Genomic DNA, 18,909 nt, shown 5'->3' on the forward strand with positions numbered 1-18,909 from the left:
TGAAATAATTCTATTAGCAAATATACATTCAATATTAGACAAGAATCAGTAGTTTTCCAAATTGTAATAAACAAATAATTTTATAAAAAATGTAATTTAATAAATATTTTTTATTTATTTTTTTTATAAAATATCAAATTAAATTACTAATTTAGTAATAAATAATAAAAACAATATAATAAAAAAATTGTTGAAGATTTAAAAAAAATTATAAGTACACAAAAACTATTCAATCATGGCTAATATTTTTCGTATAACAAAATACATTTTTTGAATGGAGCGCGCGATTGGCCGTAGCCCGAATTGAAAAAGGTGCTGATAGCAGCACCGCACAAGAGCAGTAAAGTTGTGTTCTCTTTCTTTGAATCTCAGCGTGCACCACGCACCACGCATCTCACTCAGTCTTTGCAAGGGGTAAATTAATCACACGCACGCTTGAAGATGACAAAAATCAGCGGCCCTCCACCAAGAGGATCAGACAGGCCTCCCAGGAAATCAAACAAAGTGAAAAAAGTCATCGAAAGGGTACGTAAAATAATATTCTTTTACCTCTAAATATTATTTAGTGTAACTACATAAAACTTTCGTCAACATACAATTTAACCGTTATGGTATAAGAGAGAAATCCGAATTTTACCAAAATTTGTTTAAATTTACAGAAAAGTAATTAAATTTATTTCACATTTACGAATGTTTTTTCTTGCCGCTGAATTCACAGACGAAATTCTCTGCAACTATTTTGTTTTTATTCATTGTTCAAGCAGCAGCAATTCGCGCCGATCCTGCGCTATCCTCAGTCAAATATAGCGATAAAGTGACTTTATGTAGTGGTAAAAATGACTTTCTGACGAATTTTTGCTCCGATTCTGCAGAGAATTCTTAGTCTTGCACTACCCAAACGCCTCAAGAATCCCAACCTCGCTGTAAATTCGCCAACAGCCGCTTCATCTTAGAATTCGTCACGGCTAACTTTATGATTTCACACAAAAATAAAAAAATTATATTCAAGAGCTCAACACATTAGAAACCTATTCAAGGAGTTCTTGATAAAAAAAATTAAATCAACAATATTTTCGCGAAGCCCTAAAAGATTAAAATTCTCACCAACTCATAATATTTGTATTTTTCTTGTTTATTTTGCTATACAATTTTTCACCATTCGCTAGAAAGATTTTGAATATTCATTTGGGATCTGTAAAATTATTAGCTTTTTAAAATAACATGTAATGTTAGTTTTTGAATTGATAATCGGAAAATAAGAAAAAAAAAATTAAAAATTAAATTGGAAGAAGAATTCCTTTGACTTTTGTCTACTGTATTTTAAATTGAAAAAGATAACCTTTATAATTATTGGCGTTTATTTAAAGCATTAATTTGTACAAATAAACATCAATAGCAATAATACTTAATTGTTTTTTAATTCGATCACCAAGAAAAACCTTGACTAACAAATAAATTATTTGACACTAAATTCAGTTCTCAAATTCTGACGAACAAGCAAATAATTGAATTCAGCTATAAATTGTTGTATTAATTTTACTTTCTTGACGCAGCCTCCGAGAACGATGATAACTCGAAGCATGGCCCGGCTTATTCCCCTCATCTTTGCCGGCCCCTTGCAGTCGGTGAAGGTGCCAAAAAGCATGGCCAGGAAAGCTCAAATTGCTGATCCAGCGGCAAGTCTTGCTCCTCTGCAGCTCGAGAAAATACAAAATAATACTGATACAACAACCCCCATGAATGCTGGACCAGTTGAGAACATCCATGCTGTGGACGAGGAGGCTGGTGCAGTTGTTGAGGAAAAATTGATTCAGGAAACTGCCAAAGGAGGAGGTAGATTTAATTTAATATTTAAATCAAATTGCTGATGTTGACAATTTACCTCTTGCACCATTCAAATTCTATTCACAATCGGTACCAATTTTAAAAATACATCAAGCCTGCTGAATATTGAAATAATCATTCATCAATTTTTTAAATATCTCTCAATGAAACTAATTTAAAAAACATATATTTTATCAATTACAATTTTCTAAAAAGGCAAATTGAAGAGATAAATTGTTTTTTATTAAAAATATTTTTTTCCCAACTCGTGATGTAAATTACATCAAGTTTTATTTTTCTCATTAGAAAATCTTGACGATATGTCGGAGGTTGTTACGTCCACCAGCACAATGGAGCTAATCTTGTCCGACTTTGATAGTGTCATAGGTAAAAATGATGATTTAGTTTTAAGTTTAAATAATATTGCATTCTATTTCCGTAACAGAACTTAAAAAACCGTATTAAGCAAGCAAAATAATTTTTGTATCAAATAAAATAAGAGACGTATCTACATTTTTTGTGTTTGACATCTGAAAAGCGCCATAATCATACATTTTTGTTTTTTCTCAAAACCATGTATACAATGAGACATGAAGTGGTTGATCGATTTTTTTTTTTTATTTTTAAATTCAGGAGAGGGTAGTGCTGCCTCCAACTCTACTGATACAACCACGGGCGAAGCTGGCGAGTCGCAATACCAAATCACCTCTGATGAAAGTGTCGGTTTCGAGTCTGGAAGCAGCACTAATTTTCAAAACGTTTCTGGCGCGTTCCAAATTTTTGAGCAAAATCTGGCTGATCACTCCAATGCTGAATCTTTCACTGGTAATTATTATATTTTTTAATTTTAGCTATTTTCTTTAAGAGGGATTTTGTGTGTCAAAAATTGAATATGTAATAGATTTTTCTTTATTTACACATGATAATATTTTAATAATGAATAATTTTAGTTGAAGACCACAAGAGCACTGTGTCTGATGAAGAGGCGGAAGGGGACACCAAAAACGCTGGCCCTTTGCGAATTTTGAGTAAGTCCATCTAGGAAAAGAATGGGAAAGAAACAGATTTTTTACATTAAATTAAAGATAATTTGTGTAACTTTTTACCAGGGAGGAGGTTGAAATTTTGTATTTGTCCTGAATAAAAATTTGTATGATTTAAAAACGTTTAATGATCAATTAAGTGCAAAATTTAAGTAAATGAGATGCATATTTTATTGAGTTTTGAGATCAATTATTTGAGGCATAATTTGTTTTTGTTTTTTATCATAAATTTTATCGATTGTTATTCTTTATCAGCTCCATGTGAATCAAACTGATCATCTTTGTACTGTAAATATTTAAAATATGATCATTTTTCTAATTTGTGGAACATAGACCTAAAAATATTAAGAAATAATAGCAATCTGTTTCACAACATACCAAATAATGAACAATAGGAATTCCTACTAGTAAGGTTCTTTTTCAAGGAGGAGCAATAAAGCATTGGATTTTTTATTTGCATTGAAAGTTTAAACTAAATAAAAATTATGAATTTTCTTATTTCACAGAAGAAAAAGTTTTGTCTACATTATCTTTTCCTCTTTCAGCCAATATAACATAAAAAAGGTATGATAATAAAATTTAGCTGGGCAATGTTTCAATTTTTCTAATATTAATGTCTTGTTGAAGATTTGGTTTTACAGCCTTTCTAGTTCTGCAACCTGCGCAGCACGGCTGCATGGCGGGTGTACCTAATACAGGAATAATTGAAAGTCTGCGCGTTGAAAATTTATGATTTCTGTCTAATTTATTAACAACATTAGTGATGTAGTTCCACAATATAAATAAAATTTTACGATGAAATGCATAAAAATCAATGGTCTCTCTAGTACTTTCCGCAATAACATTACAAAGATTTTTACTGAATCATGAGATCTATGATTTTATCTAAGTTAAAAATAAATTATTGTCTTGATGCAGAACTTTTCGTTACACATATCCTAATAATTAAATGAATTTCTCAAACTGTACACAAATTATTCTTAAAAATAATATCATCGATCTTTTTGATTTTGTGCATGAATTTTCCGTGAGTCAATTTTTAGTTTACACAACTTCTTAATTAATTCTGTCGGTCAATTTTAAATTACACGAATAAGTGGAGAAATTGGCGTTTGATATAAAAGGAAAACAAATATTTCATACTAAACTATGGCAAAGGGTGGTAAAGTCGAAACGATGGTACTTGTCCAAGTTTTTGTTCTTCTCTCTAAAAGTCAATGGCACTGACATGGTATTTTTCTCTCTCAGAATCTTTCGAATCAGAAAAAATTAAGTAAATGCAATTCTAGTCGCGCTGATATTCGGCAAGTCTCGAGAAGTTCGCAATTGTCTTTACAATCCAGCGGGACGTAACAGCAACTTTGTGGTAGATTCCGGGCTGGTGGTCCACTGCACAGCCAAACCCTGCAGATGTGATGCCAGCCAAGGTCCATCGACCATTGTAGTTCACAATCAAAGGTCCACCAGAATCTCCCTGGAAACATTAACAAATTAAGATTAATTTGTTTATTCTTCGATCTTTAAAAATAATTGACCGATTCAAATTTAAATTTCTTCAAGTTATTAAATTTTTTTACTAACCAAGCAGGCGTCCATGTGTCCATCTCTGTGTCCAGCGCAGAACATTTCTGAGAAAAGCTCCAGTCTGATGTTTTTTTGTTTGTGCCACATCAGACATTCATCATCCCGAAGAATTGGAACGGTCGCTTTTTGAAGAATATTTGTACCAGTTTTCCCTGTTTGATGTTTTTAATAAATTTTTTTTGTATTAAATAAAATATAAAAATTTACCATAGGAAGTGTCCGTTTTCCCCCACCCTGCAACAACCCCCGTCTGCCCCTGGAAGGAAGTTTCCTCTCTGGGCAGGCAGATGGGCAGAATGTTTTCCTTAAAGTAAACAGGTCGCGCCAACCTCAGCAGAGCCAAGTCGTACCTGACCAAAAAATTAAGTAATGTTATTTATAAATCAGTCAATATTTGAAATAGTGAAATTTAAGTAATTTTTACCTGTCCGGTTGGGCCACCCTGTATTGGAACTTGGGGTGCACAATTTTCTGTGCAACCTTGTGCAACTCTGACGGCAGAGGCTCCTCATACCTGCCAGTGTCCTGGGTGTCATATTCGCCCAGGTAAATTGTAATGTCTTTTAAACGGGCCCTGATAAAAACAAAAATTAATATAAATTATTAATAATTTTTGTACAAAAGACACCACTAAATTGAAAAAAATTGGAGAGTAATAAAAATTAAATAAATTTCAAACTGATCGTGAAATTAATAATACCTGTGAATGCAGTGAGCAGCCGTGGCGATGAATTGTCTGCTGACTAAAACGCCGCCGCATTGGTAGCCAGATATCCTTATGTGCGCCTGCCACGGAAACTCGCCAAAATAGGCTTCGTCGCCGCCGATTATTCTTTTGCGGAACTCTTGGATTTGCGGAACGCCACATTCTAGAATCAATAAAATTTAAATTTTCAGTTATTTAGAAAAATATTTTATCTAATCTATTATAGTTACTTTTGACGCTTTTAATTAACTTGCACAGATTGGACGTTTTTTGTTTTAAATTTATAATTCATCATAAGTTTTCATTTTAAAATTGTTTAAAAATTAAAAAGGAAACATATTACATGAGATTGGAAATATGAAACCTGAAACCAATGTTTGTAAGCGAATCAAAATATATAAAAAAAATAGCTTATCATTAAATAAATCTTTAAAACACATAAATTAAATGCAATTCCATTATTAAAATATTAATTAATATTATTACATTTCTGTTGATGTTTTATATTATTTTTATAAATAATATTTAATAATAATAATTTTATAATAAATATATTTATAATTGATAACATTGAGGATTATAAACAAATATCAAAACTTTGGTTTTAGAATTTCATTTACTTTATAAAAAACTTAATTGTTTTTTCTATAAATACGATTTATATTATAATTATCACTGAACGATCGCTTAGTAGTGATTTTTTTCTACTCAGCCTGAGGATCCAACTTAAAATTGATTTTTTTTTAACTAGAAATAATTATTCAACGTGACATGAATGCCCACATGAAATTTCGCTCCTTTAGTTTCAAACTGCATAACAGCAATTGAGACGCGCAACTTTAAATTTGTTTTCCGAGTTATAAATCCTGGTGAACACTCTTTTTTTTCACTCACCGATTTTCCGAATGGGCGTGAGTTCGTTGGACTCGTCGTGCTCTCTGCGGTAAGGGTTGTTCCTGAGGGCGACCTCATTGTAGACGGGCGGGCCTGGCACGTCAGTGCGGACGGAAATGCGCGCCGGGACACAGCAAGTGACCAGCCAGCCGGGGCCTCCGCACCCCCGCTGGAACTGGCCGCCAACCAGCCAGCACGCGAGGCTGAAGGTGCACGCGTGCAAACCTCCGTTGTAGACGCACGAGCTCGGATATCCCAGCAAGGACACCAGCACGCGACCACCTGAACAGTTCAAACATATTGATTGATAAATAAATTATTAGCTCAAGGAAGTTCAGTGAACAAAAGAAATAAGTATTATTTTCAATTGAAAGAAAAGTTAATGTTCAATTGAATAAAAATCTTTAAGTTATCATATTATTTCTTTTTTAGTTTTTCTGATATCAAAATTTTTCAATGTGTATTGACCTTATTTGTTCACTACAATTAATGTAGGAAATTTGATTTTAACAATGACAAGGCAATCGATGATTAATGATAACAGTTGCAAAAAAAAAATTAAAATTTATTAAATAAATGAATAAATTAAATTTTCTGTATTATGAATAGTAAATCATAAAATTTGTCCACCTTATTCAAATTGGAAGTCTCATGTTTGAAGAACTTTCTAACTGGAACTTTTAAATTGTCAAATCTTGAAATTTTCACATGGCCGGAGTATTTTATCATTTTTAAATCATAATAAAATCTTAAATCCCTTTATCGTAAAATAAATGGATTTTTTATTTATTTTATTTTCAAATTAACACTTCTTCATTTTAGTTTTCTCTATTGTCAATTAATTTAATATATATTTTTCAAGGTCAACAGGATCAATGATCGACTATGAACGTTTTTTTTTTATGACGAGTGCCCAGAGATGATTGCGTTTACGCTAATAATTTCTATCTCGATTTCTTTTCCAAGAACGCAATCAGATGCCCTGTGTGTGCCGATTTGTAAGATGATTCACGCGTTTATTGTTGGTGGCCCAAATTTAGGAAAAACGGCACACGGCGCAAGAGAGAGAAAGAGACGTTTACGACGATAATGCTAATTTTTATAGCCGCGCACACCGCATAAAAACTCGTCTCCAATTTTCGAGAAGTAGTAAAATTATCGGTGATAATAAAGCGGTTGTAAAATAAGAAGTCCGTATAAGTTGGAAGTGCGGACCGAGTGAAAAGGGAAAAAACACCTGCTGCGCGAAGATGGAACGATTTGCACGTCTCAGAATTTCATCGCAGGGGATCGCCCGCTGATTGCACGAGTGGTCACAGTTTTTGACAATACATTATAATTATAACACTGGAGAAAATTAGGCGATTTTTTAAAGTGAAAAAAAGCTTGAATTTGATGATGAGATTTTGATATAAAAAAATATTTATAAATTATAATCAAATCGGTCTAATTCTAGATTGTGAGTAAAATTTTATATAATTGTAATAAATTGAAAAAGAAAAGAGAGAAAAGATTTTAATTAATCTAAAAAAACAATAGGTACATAGGAGATTTTTTAAATCATAGGGAGTCTGTGCAATTTAACTGTAAAGTAATTTTCAACGATTTTGTGGCTTCATTTGGAGATTATTTTATTACAAAATATATGATAGATAATTACAAAAGATTTAAGTTTTTTTTACTGAAGAACGGTGTCCTACAGTAATGTTAATGTTTTACGTTATATTAATTTTATGCCAAACTGACCCAAAATAGTTATTCAAATTAGTAATTAATTAGTTTCAATTATGCAGTGCAACTATAAAGAAAAATTTGAGATTTCATGGTGGTTGTTAAGAAGAAAATAAGCTATATTTTTAAGTAAAAAATAAAAAAGGTTGTGCCTCAAAATGTCTGAAAATGTCCTAAAATATGATAACAGAATTAGTCCTATAAAATAAGGTATTTCAGAAGTCTCATAACCCTGAAGTGCATAAAAAAAATGTCCTGAAAGAAAATTCTGAAATTTAAAAGATTTGCACGTTCCACGGTTCCACTAACAATAAGGTCTGATGACAATAATTGAATTTTGAATTTCAAGAGCCGAAATTGAATTAGGAAAAAATAAACTTACTCTGTTTCAATACTAAACAAAACCTCTTTCTTTTCCTAGCGAAATTCCGATCACGGAATTTCATTTGATTGAAATGAGGCTAGGCCTTAAGGATGAGTGTTAGTTACTCCTCCGCGCGCCTATCAATCATAGCTCAGTGTCTTAGCAGGTACGGTAAAAGCAAGCGCGGTAGCACCAAGAACGAGAGATGAGCTCACGAGGAGGAACTGTAGTTTTTCGCGGCAAAAGAGAGGCGCTTTCTTTCTTTTTATTTATATTTCTTCGGGGTCCATTGTTGCGCTCGAGACTCTCTCGCCGGAGAGGCCTTATTTTTATCGTCCTTCACGTGGCTTTGAACTTCGTGATCGCAAGGAGAGGAGGGCCGACCTTGCCTAAGGCTGGCTTTTGTGCCACATCCGACTGTGGCGAATTCAGCCCTGACAAAAAATAACAGATGAGCCCATTTTCCTCTTCTCTCCTCTCGCGCGGCTCATTATTTTGTAATCGTAGCACTGCATCTTTCTCTCTCAGCTCCTCTCTCTCTCTCTTTCTTTCGCTTTATCTTTCGGCTGGACCGTTGGATTTATAGCAGCGCGTCTCGATGTTTTACATGCTGCAATTGCTGTGTAGGCTGCCCATTAGGAGGGAGACGTACGAATTTAGGTCTTGTTGCCCAATATATCGAGAGGGCCAGCCGGAACTTAACCCAGTAGTGCGCGCTATTCCTTGCATTTTAATTTAATTTAAGAAGACGTGCTCTTTTTTCAACATTACTGTAATTTACATATTTTGATTGCGAAAGCCCTAAATAATTGATTCTATGGTCAATGAATTTGAACCTTATCTTAAGTTTGGATTGTTTGTAAAAAAAATTTAATTATAACATTAGTTTTTTGTTTCATTCAATAACAAGTTTTTTTGTTTGAAGAACACGTCAATAAAATTCGGAATAAAAACAACAAAATTTTGTTATTAAAAAAATATGTGAAAGTTTATTTTTATAAATTTTGGCGCACATCTCCTGTCAGCAATAGATTGCAAAAAAAAAATTGTCGCACTATAAACTTTTTTTCTGAAATCCCTGCTATGAATTTTAAGGGTAGCATGAAAACATTTGTTATTTAATTTATCAATTTTATCATCTATTTATTCACAACAAAGTGCAAAATATTCTACACTTTTACTAATTTTATCATGATCAATTTAAATAATAAATATAGCGTTATGTTATCAATGGCCACGATACAATAACTATTGAGATTATATTAATCATTGATTAAATCAAGGTTACCTACAAATTTAATCATAATGTAAATTGAAAAACTTGATATTTATATTATTTAATGAGCAATTTGCTGCACAGAGTTGTATTCAAAAAATTAAATGTATAAATGATAAATATTAAATATAAATCAATTTAAAAAAAAATTCAATCAAGTAAGTTATAAAATGATTAATAAAGTTAAAAATATTATTTAAAAAAAAGTGGTTGCATTAATTAAAATGGTGTTTATGTCAGAATATCACAAACATCAACGTTATCTGAAGCAATTGACCTAATAAGCAGGCAAAAATAATGCACGCGGCAAAAAGAGCTTGTTCTAATTTCCTCGATAATTTTCAATAATGATCCGAAAATGACAAAAGCGATGCGGTTTGATGTCTTGTGTGAGCCGCGCTGACAGAGAGTGTGTGTGTGTGTGAGCGTAAAAACCGAAATTACGGTACATAATAAAACTTTCCATTGCTCACGGCTGTATCAAAATCTCATTTTTTTTTTTTTTATGCCGCGCGATGAAGGATGCACGGACGGTCGGCGCTCTCGCGTTTTTGCAGCCGATTCAAGGTCATTGCCTCGTTTTCACCGAAAATAAAAAAAAGATCGAACGCCGCCTCGGCGCGCATCAACGCCGAAAAGAAGAAAAAAAAACGGAGGCTCCGATCGTCATTTGTAATCACTTTTATCGCAATTGATTATTATGGTGGGCGCCAAATTTGTTAAATGCTCGTCTGGAAAACAACAAGAAGAGAGTTAAAACTTTTTTATGTTTGTTGATTTTAAACTCCGCTTTTCATCCAGGGGTGTTTAATTGAATTTTCTATTGAATTTTACAATTAAAAATATTTACAATTACTTGTTCTGCAGGATTTAGTTAATTTGATAAAAATAGTACCAATTTTTTTAAAAAATATCTTTAAAATATAAAGCTTGCGTTTTTTACCGTTAAAATTAAAAGAAATTAATCCTCTATTCTATTTCCATTGATTTTGGCAGGTAAATATTAGATGAATTTTCAATGACACTTTTTGAAAAACATGAATTCCACCTCAATTTAATTATTCAAGAACTTCTGTGTATTTTTTTTTTTATTGAAATTGTTTTTTGGGAGCGAACACAGCGGTGGCTTTTCCCCCCAAAAACAAGCGTTTTTGCGCTCATCACGGCAGGAGTATTGTCGGAATTCTTGTTTTTGATCGTTGTCGATGCCAGTGAATAACGGTTTCAATTTCCTAATCCGTCTCCAAAAGACTTTATCTAGATTTTCTGGTGCGTTTGGTGATGCGTTCAGCCAACCATAAATCACACGCGAGACCAATTGGTGAGAAACCCAATGTAGAGGAATCAGAATTTCAAGAAAAGTGGAAATTATCGAAATCAACAAAATCGCAAACTGTATTTTCTTGATACCGAGCAGTCACAGTTAAATCATGCATTAAAAATTAGAAAAATTACAGTTTTTCTCTGGTTCTCACAGCTCAAACTAACAGAATTATTTTTACGAGTTCTCTGAACTGAAGCCCCAAAGAAAATGTGTTCACACCTGTTTTCGTCAAACTCATTAAAATAACATTTTTTTGAGAGGCAACCTTTTGTGATAAAACAAAAGGAAAGCAAATTTTTTAATTTTTATTATACTTTGCTCACACAGTGCTAAAATGAGTTTTTTTTTGCATGACTTAACTCTGTAAATATCGAATAGATGCGAGCTTTCCGAAAATATGAGTCTGCTCAATTTCCGGGGTCATAAGTGAGAGCCTAAAAGCACATCCTTATAACTTGTTAAACAAAGTTCGCGCTTAATACCATCATGAAACAACATTTAATTGAATTTGAGGTTTTAATTTCTTGAAAAGATTAAAGAAATTAAAATCATTTCTAAATATATCAAAGAAAATCTAAAATAAGATTAATTTATTTTAATTTACATAAAATCCTCAACCATGAAATTTTAAGTTTAAATATTTCATTAAATGACCAGCAGGTTGCCTACTTTATAAATTTAAACAGAAAAGCCTTGGAAAATTGCTTACAATGTCCCAAACTCCTTTGTGAAATTCGAATACTTAAATTCAATAAGTGAAAATTAATTGGTTATTTAAAACAATTTATAAATTCACAATTTACATTAATATGTTAAAAAATTAATTTCAAATTTTATTTTGAATTTAATTGAATAATAAAATTACAATTGACTTCCTTTAAAATCATTATATTCAATTCGTGCCATTTAAGGAAGAGATTAACTGAGTCTGTGATTAATTTGCATACGTATTTACAGCACGTTTAACGCATTATCGCCTTTCTAAACTACGACAGCTGGACTTGCCGGTGCATCTCGCGGCTTCACGGGTCAGTGCAGACAAAACTTGTCCGTTATTATCATTACACGTCGCCCCACGTTCAAGCTGCACAATCCAACCGACCGACACTTGTTCTTTTCACATCGCACCACAAAGAATTATTATAGCATGAGAGAAACTCGCGGTGTCTCCGGCACAAGGAAAAAAAAATAATGACGATTAAAATAATTTCGGCGGCGGCGGCGACGAAAGCCGGCGGCCGGTCGAGGAGCGACGCGTGCTCATTTGAGCAGCACAGTTATGTTAAGAAGGACAGGTGTATGTGTATTTTATCAGAAGCAAGCGAATTATGATCATTAAGCTGTTTACTCACTGGACACGGACGAGCTGCTCGGGCTGGAGGATGACGTTGAAGATGACGAGAAGATGCTCGACCCTGCGGCGGCGGCGGACACCAGTGACGCGAGAGCCACAAGCACGAAAAGCACCCCTTGCTGCCCCAAACCTGGCAGGCTCATATCGCCAAACACGGCAGGCACTGCTAAAAATATACAAAAAAAAAAAAAAAAAAAAATGTTTATTTATTCACTTTCAAACAAAGAAATCTTGATGTAATTTTATTATAATTAGTTATTTTTTATTATAGTTTTAATTTAATTGTGTCAAATTTAATTTAATTTTGCTTAAATTGAGGTTCTTGAAGTAAATGATCTGAAACATTTTAGTTAAATATTTCAGAAAAATGATTACAAACGATTGAAAACAAATTGGCTTAAAATTTTCAACCAAATTTTATGAGCGCACAATATTTGTCTTTAATTTGAGAAAAATATGATTATTTATTAAAATAAATATGTCAAATATTTTGTAAATCACGTTTTTTTTTATGTGATTTCTTTGGAAAAGTCAAAATTGAACAAAAATATCTTTACATCAAGCAGAAATTTTGACTTATTGTTAGTCAACTTTTTTCCAGTAATTTATCTCTTTTTCTCTGTAATTTATAATTATTTCAGTTTACTCTTTACATTATGATTTATTTGAATTTTTAGGTTTGTCAAGATTTGAGCCACAGAGAAAAAATTTTGTAATGAAATGAAGACATTGCAATGTTCTCAAAATGTGGTAAAAGGTTAAAAAAACAGGCTTTTTATTGATTTTTCGATTTTTCTTAAATATTTTTTAGAATTAAACTGTAATTTTTTTAATTTAAACAGTTCTCCAAAATGTCCACAACTATGAATATATTGCATTTTCTTTTATTATTCGTCTTGTTTGTAAATGAAAATCGGCAAAATGAGGAAATGGCGGAATTTTATATTCAAATTTCCTTTCGTATTGAATTGCAGGCGTGGGCAGAAGGTGGCAACGTGATTGCAGAAAGAAGGATGTGATGTTGTTTGTGATCTCTGTGTGTTGGAGTGAGTGAGCTTTTAGCAGGTGCCTAATGCGCGAGGGACTAACTAGGTCGGCAGGTTGGCGAGCAAACGGTCGTGATCCCTCGCGTCTCAGCTGATGGAGCGAGCAAAAAAAAGTCATCGACGCTTTTAGCAGAAATAATTTGCACTAAGCATCTGCAAATATGCATAAAAATGTTTGCGTTTGACTAAGGATTATAAATTAAACAAGAGAAAGAAAGATTTGCCTTTTTTATAAAGATTTTTTTACTTGGCAACACTCTTTTCTTTACAGAAAAACGTTACTTTGCAATAAAATTTTATGTGTGCTCTCGTTTTAGCGACGGTAAAGATTTGCCTAAAATGCACGTTTACAAGCGTTGCATCATTTCCTTGTGACCATGCCAAAAATAAATCAAATAGATTAATTCCTTCGTAACAAAAAAATTATATTAATTTACCGTAAAAAACAAATGTTGCTAAAAATCTGCCACACTAAATTCATGAAAATTTCTTCAAATCATCTTTTAATCACCGGAATTATGTTTGCAAAATAAAATTATGAAACAGCTCGACATTAAAATTAGCATTGAACTCGAACGAATTAAGTGATGAGATGCTAAAAAAATGTAAATTTTAATTCAACGAAAGCACGTGATGCGTCTGACACATTTCACTCCACGTTGCACACAACGAATTTTCATACATTTATATCCCTTAGAGTTTCATAATAGTCGCCTAAATTTAGTCTCATTGGAGGAGAGAAGTCCTAGATTCATGTCACGAAAGGCAAGTTACAGAATCAAGCGATGATGATTGCGGCGAATTATATTATTTGCTTTTCTCATTCCACGTCAGAGAGTGAGTTTGAACTGGGCTTTGCTCAAAGTGCATGACCGATGCCATCTTTTCGGTCCAAAAAGTAGAAATGGGAGAGACTCGGCGCGAGAGAGAGAGAAAAAGAAAGAAAGAGCAGATCGTAATTTTATTCCGCGTACCAACTTTTATCAAATGATTTTATTCTCCCGTGACATTTTCTGCAATTTCAGTACACTTAAAAGAAAGTAGGACTGAATTTACAATTTAAGAGTGAAACGAAAGAAAACAAACTTTCTTAAAGGAAAAAATAATCACTAGTGTATGATTCTATTGACTATATTGAATGATTATTTTTATTTCGTCCAAAATTCACTTGAATCAATTTGAACATTTCAAAATATAATTGAAATAAATTTAAATATTCTGATTACCAATAAAATTAACATTTTATAAATTTTATGATTTTCTATACAACAAAAATTTAATCTTTATAATAATAATCTTGCACTTTTCACTTATAAAAATACTCTTCACCAGTCTACTTGATTTATTTCATTAATTATCTCTCATATTATATTATGTTAATTTCAATATAAATTTATGCCAGTTTATGATAAGTGGACTTAGATCTAAGTTTTAAAAATTATACTGCCATTATCGATTCCGGCATGTTCTTGCAATTTTTAACGATATAATATTTAGTGAGTGTAAAATAAATAATTATTATCCAGTTTGATGCTCTTAAAATAATTTACATAAATTTGACCACAAAGACATTAATATTGATTATTTCCGTCTAATTTCCGTCCAGGATTAATTATCATATTTTCTGCATTTCAATATAATTATTGAAAATACGGATAATATATCTATTATTGCTTTTGTATTTATCCTTCGCAATTTTTTCTTTTTTTTTAATCAAGATAATGTATTTGAAAGAAATTGCCAGCCAAAAGCCAAACCATGAGCCAAGCACATTTATCCAGTGCTGCTATAATTTATTTTTTATTAATTTTTTTACGTGTGAATATCTATAATTATATGATACCATAGAAGTGGATGAAGCAAAATTGATTTCATAATCTAATAGAAAAAGCCATAAGTGTTCAGGTTGAGGCAGAATCATTTAAATTAAATTCTTTTTCCACATAATTCAATAACCAGTATTTGCAGCATAAATTATTTTTTAATAAATTGCAACAAATTAATTTTATTATATAATTTTGAATTATTATAAAAACACCAAAAAAGTTTAATAGAAAAAATTTATATAAAGTTAAATTAAATAATTTTAATTTTTAAATTAGTAGCAATTTACTTTTAACGTCAACATACACTTTTATTATACTTTACGCTTATTTGCGCGAGTGAATTACTGTTAATTAAAATACGAAATAAAAACTGTGTGTACACGCATGCATCGATAAGTATCCAGTTTAAAGCGTTTTGCGATCGTGCTGCATAAAAGAACAACGAGAGAGAATTATATTTTTTATAAATCTATCTACGTTCGTATAAGTGGCAAAGAAAAATATAATATCGAGAGCAGCACCGCTACTTTTTGCACGGATGAGTGGGAGAAGCGAACGGAAAATATGTACACATGCTAACAGATAGAAAAACAAACAGACGCAAATGATATAAAACGCGCTGAAATGTATAAAGCAGCTGATGGGCCGTTGTGGGTCTCGGGTCTTTATTACACACACAGTAAATAATGCGCGGCGGACAGGATTGTTCTTCAAGAGAGACAAAAACTCCTCCTGTCCACGCAAACTGGTTTTCCGCTTGCACTGTTTTTATTTTATTATTTTTCTGCCACAAGGGCTCCTCCAACTGTAAAGAAAACTGAGGTGACTTTGGAGCTTTGGTGCTGCTTAGCAAAAATAATAAAACAACGAATAAATCCAAACTCGATCCACTCAAATTAATATTAAATTCAAACATTTTGTTAATTTCCTATATCAGAAAATATTTTCAAGCAGATAAAACTTCATGTATTAATCAATTTTCTAATTCCTTTGATTGCTAAAAAAATTCCAAATATTTATGGTTTTGAGTCAATTTTCCCTCTAGTCATTTCCTTATTTTCCTCATCAGCTTTACAATGTATAATTGGCAATTTAACCACGAAACGTGAAAGGATGATTATTCCTTCGTAACATTTTGTATGATAACACGTGCCTATGGAAATATTTTTTAAAAATTCAGACCACTTTGAAAGTATTGAACAAGCCGCCTCTTTTTTAAACGGAAGAACCAATTAATTAGCAAGCCAGTCATTAAGATAGCATCTCTCAATTCTCGGCTCCTCTTTTGGCGAGGAGCGAGAAGGAAAAAATTAATGAAGGAAATCGAGAGAGTCCCGCTAAGAAATCGCACCGAATTATCGTAATAAATTTGAAACTCGACCAAAGACGGCTTTTGACAATTCATTCCGAGTGATCCAGTTCCTCTCTCGCTCGAAAGTGCTCCAAATCGCAGGTGAATATTCTGCGCCAAAAACGACGCGCGACTTTAATTGCTTGCGTGTGTTAATTTGTCTTCTTCATTTTGCGTCTCTGTGAAAGAGAAAAATAACGAATGGAGAACAAAGTGTTGCACGGGAGAGGAAACGAAAAGAATTTCGTAAGCATTCATATGTAGGCTAATTTGCATGTGGAGCACGACTTTTGCTGCAACGCGGAGGAGAGCGACGATGCGCGGCTAATTTCTCTTCTTGTGTTTTTATTTTGTAAATTGCGTATGAATCGAGAGATTGGAGGACACACGCGTTTAGAAATGTTTCCTAATAGTAGTGACACATACCCGTGGGAATGAAGATGTTCTCTTAATTTTTAATTGGGTACATGTATAATGAGGATGATAATTAGCGAGGGCGTCTATTTGGACAATTTGCAGGAAAAATTGCTGGAAACTAATTATCATGATCCAAATAAAGCAGATCTAATTATTATAATATTTCTCAATGAACAAGTTTTTAATCTGATTTTTGATCCTTCAAAAGATTCCACAAAACATAACAAATGATATGTTAGAAATAATTGACACAAATGCAATCAAAAAAGAAATTTCCCGTTGATGACCTGCGCTGGAAAACCAATTCTCCAAAATTTAATCATTTTAAACCTTTAAAATTAGTTAAAATTTTCTATACTTTTTTAAAATTTGTAAATAATTAATACAAGTTAACATAATTTTAACTATTTTTACCGCCTGGGAAATTTTAAATTAAAAAAAATTAATTTTGCCACAATTTTAATTTAAAAAAAAAAACAATTTTACTTAAAATAAATTAAAATAATGTTATTTCAAATTATTATTTATTCTTTTTAAATTTTGAATTTTTCCAATATTCAATTTTTGAAATAAAATCATCCATATTGAAAAATTTCTGGTCAGTCATGAAAATTTGTGGCTCGCAAGCAACAAATTTTTAATTTTTTTTGTATCCATCAAATAATACAGGATATAAAATTAATGCATTTAATTTTTGCGCTTCAAATCATATTTTTACTGCTGAACGTAGAAAACGCTAATTTGAAAGATAAAATAAAAAGTATAATTATATACTATGATCTCCATGATCCACATTTCAAAGTAGAAGCAATTTGAAAACAGATAAATTAAATTTTATAGCGTGGATTGAAGTAAAATAACTTGTAAATTTTTCTTTCATTTCTGGCCCTTTTCTGCTATTTAAATTTTTTCCAAATTAAATTTTTCTCTTCATCAAACTTCACAACCTCATTTATTCAAACGCAATTTCCACGTCGTGCAATAATTAACCCAAAAAACGCGAGAGTGCAAAAATTCGACGCATGTGGGTCGGGAGACTTGAACTCCCGCAACAAAACGCCGCGCAACAGAAATGAAAAGAAATTCGTCCGAATAATATTTGTGTGTCGTTTGCATACCTCGTTAGCCGCGCCGGAGTTTTTTGTGCTGAATTTCATTCCTCGCGGCTGGAAAGGGCCAAGTGTCGGAGGAGCGAAGAAGCCGCGAAAGGCGCGTTGCGAAAGGTAGGTCTGACGCCGCGGCATCCGCGCGCCACTCGAGCACGAGAGATTCACCGTTGCTCTGGATGCAGTCTGAGCACTACTGAGACTGAGCGCTCGCCTCTTCGCAGCACCACAAACTTCTACTCACTGACCCAAAACCGCCTCCGTCCCCACCTGTATTATTATTATTATTATTTTGCCGCCGCTCTCAACTCGCATGGCATTGCCTCCGATTATACACCAAGAGCTTTATTAAAATCCCTCCCTGCCTGCCCAACCGACCTGACGTCAAACCCGACTCTTCGCCTAATCGAACCTTAATTGCCTTAATTCCCTTAATTGTCGAGCACGGTTCTTCTTTCCAGGTTTTATTTGCACGGTGTTTCAGGGTTTCTGTGCAAGCCAGATTTAATATAAATTTATTTATTTTCATTTTCAGAAAAAAAGTTGGTTTTTATTTATAATTGTAGTTTGATTTTCGCATTTTTATAGAAAAAAGCCTACATGTTTCCTGCTGTAGGTTGCAGCGGCGATTCATGAGGTGTAAATTATTTTGAAAAAGTAGCATAAATGTCAAGTTTAGATCTTAAACGAAAAAGTCCCATATTGAGTCGTTTAAAGCCAAGAAATATTGACAAAAGCTCTTTTTTTGAACAAGTTTTCCAGAAGTAAACTAAAGTAATGAAAGGTAAAATATATTTTAAAATTAATATTCTTTAGCAATTTATGACGGCATGCACTCATTTTAATAGAAGAACAGATACTTTCATAAAATGTTCTTAAAATAGGCCCGAGAAATAACAGAATAATATGTTTTTATTAATATTAATTCTAATGAAATAGATTTAATCTCAAAAAATGATTTTTATGTCAAAAATCTTTGTTAAATTTATATATTGAAACTTTAAAATATTTTACCTAATTTAAAAACCTTTTAAAATTGTAAGTTCCTTTTTGTATAGGTTTT

General features: G+C 32.4%; 2 protein-coding genes across 3 annotated transcripts; one reads left to right on the top strand and one right to left on the bottom strand.

Moving 5' to 3' along the window:
* Positions 1-342: 342 nt before the first annotated feature.
* Positions 343-3,635, top strand: LOC132194919 (uncharacterized). The gene is made up of 5 exons (XM_059616518.1): positions 343-525; positions 1,554-1,833; positions 2,131-2,211; positions 2,458-2,649; positions 2,775-3,635. The coding sequence occupies exons 1-5, from the start codon at positions 442-444 to the stop codon at positions 2,864-2,866; spliced, it is 729 nt and encodes a 242-aa protein (XP_059472501.1). The 5' UTR covers positions 343-441; the 3' UTR covers positions 2,867-3,635.
* Positions 3,467-18,072, bottom strand: LOC132194918 (serine proteinase stubble). 2 transcript variants are annotated; one of them, XM_059616517.1, is made up of 8 exons: positions 17,859-18,072; positions 12,099-12,263; positions 6,052-6,333; positions 5,152-5,320; positions 4,876-5,025; positions 4,659-4,801; positions 4,449-4,603; positions 3,467-4,341 (listed from the first exon to the last, which is right to left on the bottom strand). In XM_059616517.1, exons 2-8 carry the CDS (start codon positions 12,241-12,243, stop codon positions 4,153-4,155), a joined length of 1,233 nt encoding a protein of 410 aa, XP_059472500.1. In that variant the 5' UTR covers positions 12,244-12,263; positions 17,859-18,072; the 3' UTR covers positions 3,467-4,152. The 2 variants fall into 2 exon arrangements, with proteins under 2 accessions (XP_059472500.1, XP_059472499.1); XM_059616516.1 differs by having other exon boundaries at positions 3,468-4,341; positions 12,099-12,266; positions 17,859-18,071.
* Between the last annotated feature and the right edge of the window lie 837 nt (positions 18,073-18,909).

This window comes from Neocloeon triangulifer, unplaced genomic scaffold (genome assembly GCF_031216515.1).
Source record: "Neocloeon triangulifer isolate White Clay Creek 2 clone unplaced genomic scaffold, ASM3121651v1 ptg000008l, whole genome shotgun sequence".
NCBI classification, from domain to species: domain Eukaryota; kingdom Metazoa; phylum Arthropoda; class Insecta; order Ephemeroptera; family Baetidae; genus Neocloeon; species Neocloeon triangulifer.

Bases quoted from the DNA above. Each gene is read 5' to 3' on its own strand.
- LOC132194919 (XM_059616518.1), top strand. From the start codon at position 442: ATGACAAAAATCAGCGGCCCTCCACCAAGAGGATCAGACAGGCCTCCC. The intron at 526-1,553 runs GTACGTAAAATA...TTCTTGACGCAG, and splicing joins TGAAAAAAGTCATCGAAAGG to CCTCCGAGAACGATGATAAC. The intron at 2,212-2,457 runs GTAAAAATGATG...TTTTAAATTCAG, and splicing joins CGACTTTGATAGTGTCATAG to GAGAGGGTAGTGCTGCCTCC.
- LOC132194918 (XM_059616517.1), bottom strand. From the start codon at position 12,243: ATGAGCCTGCCAGGTTTGGGGCAGCAAGGGGTGCTTTTCGTGCTTGTG. The intron at 6,334-12,098 runs GTGAGTAAACAG...TGAACTGTTCAG, and splicing joins GAGCAGCTCGTCCGTGTCCA to GTGGTCGCGTGCTGGTGTCC. The intron at 5,321-6,051 runs GTGAGTGAAAAA...TATTGATTCTAG, and splicing joins CACGCCCATTCGGAAAATCG to AATGTGGCGTTCCGCAAATC.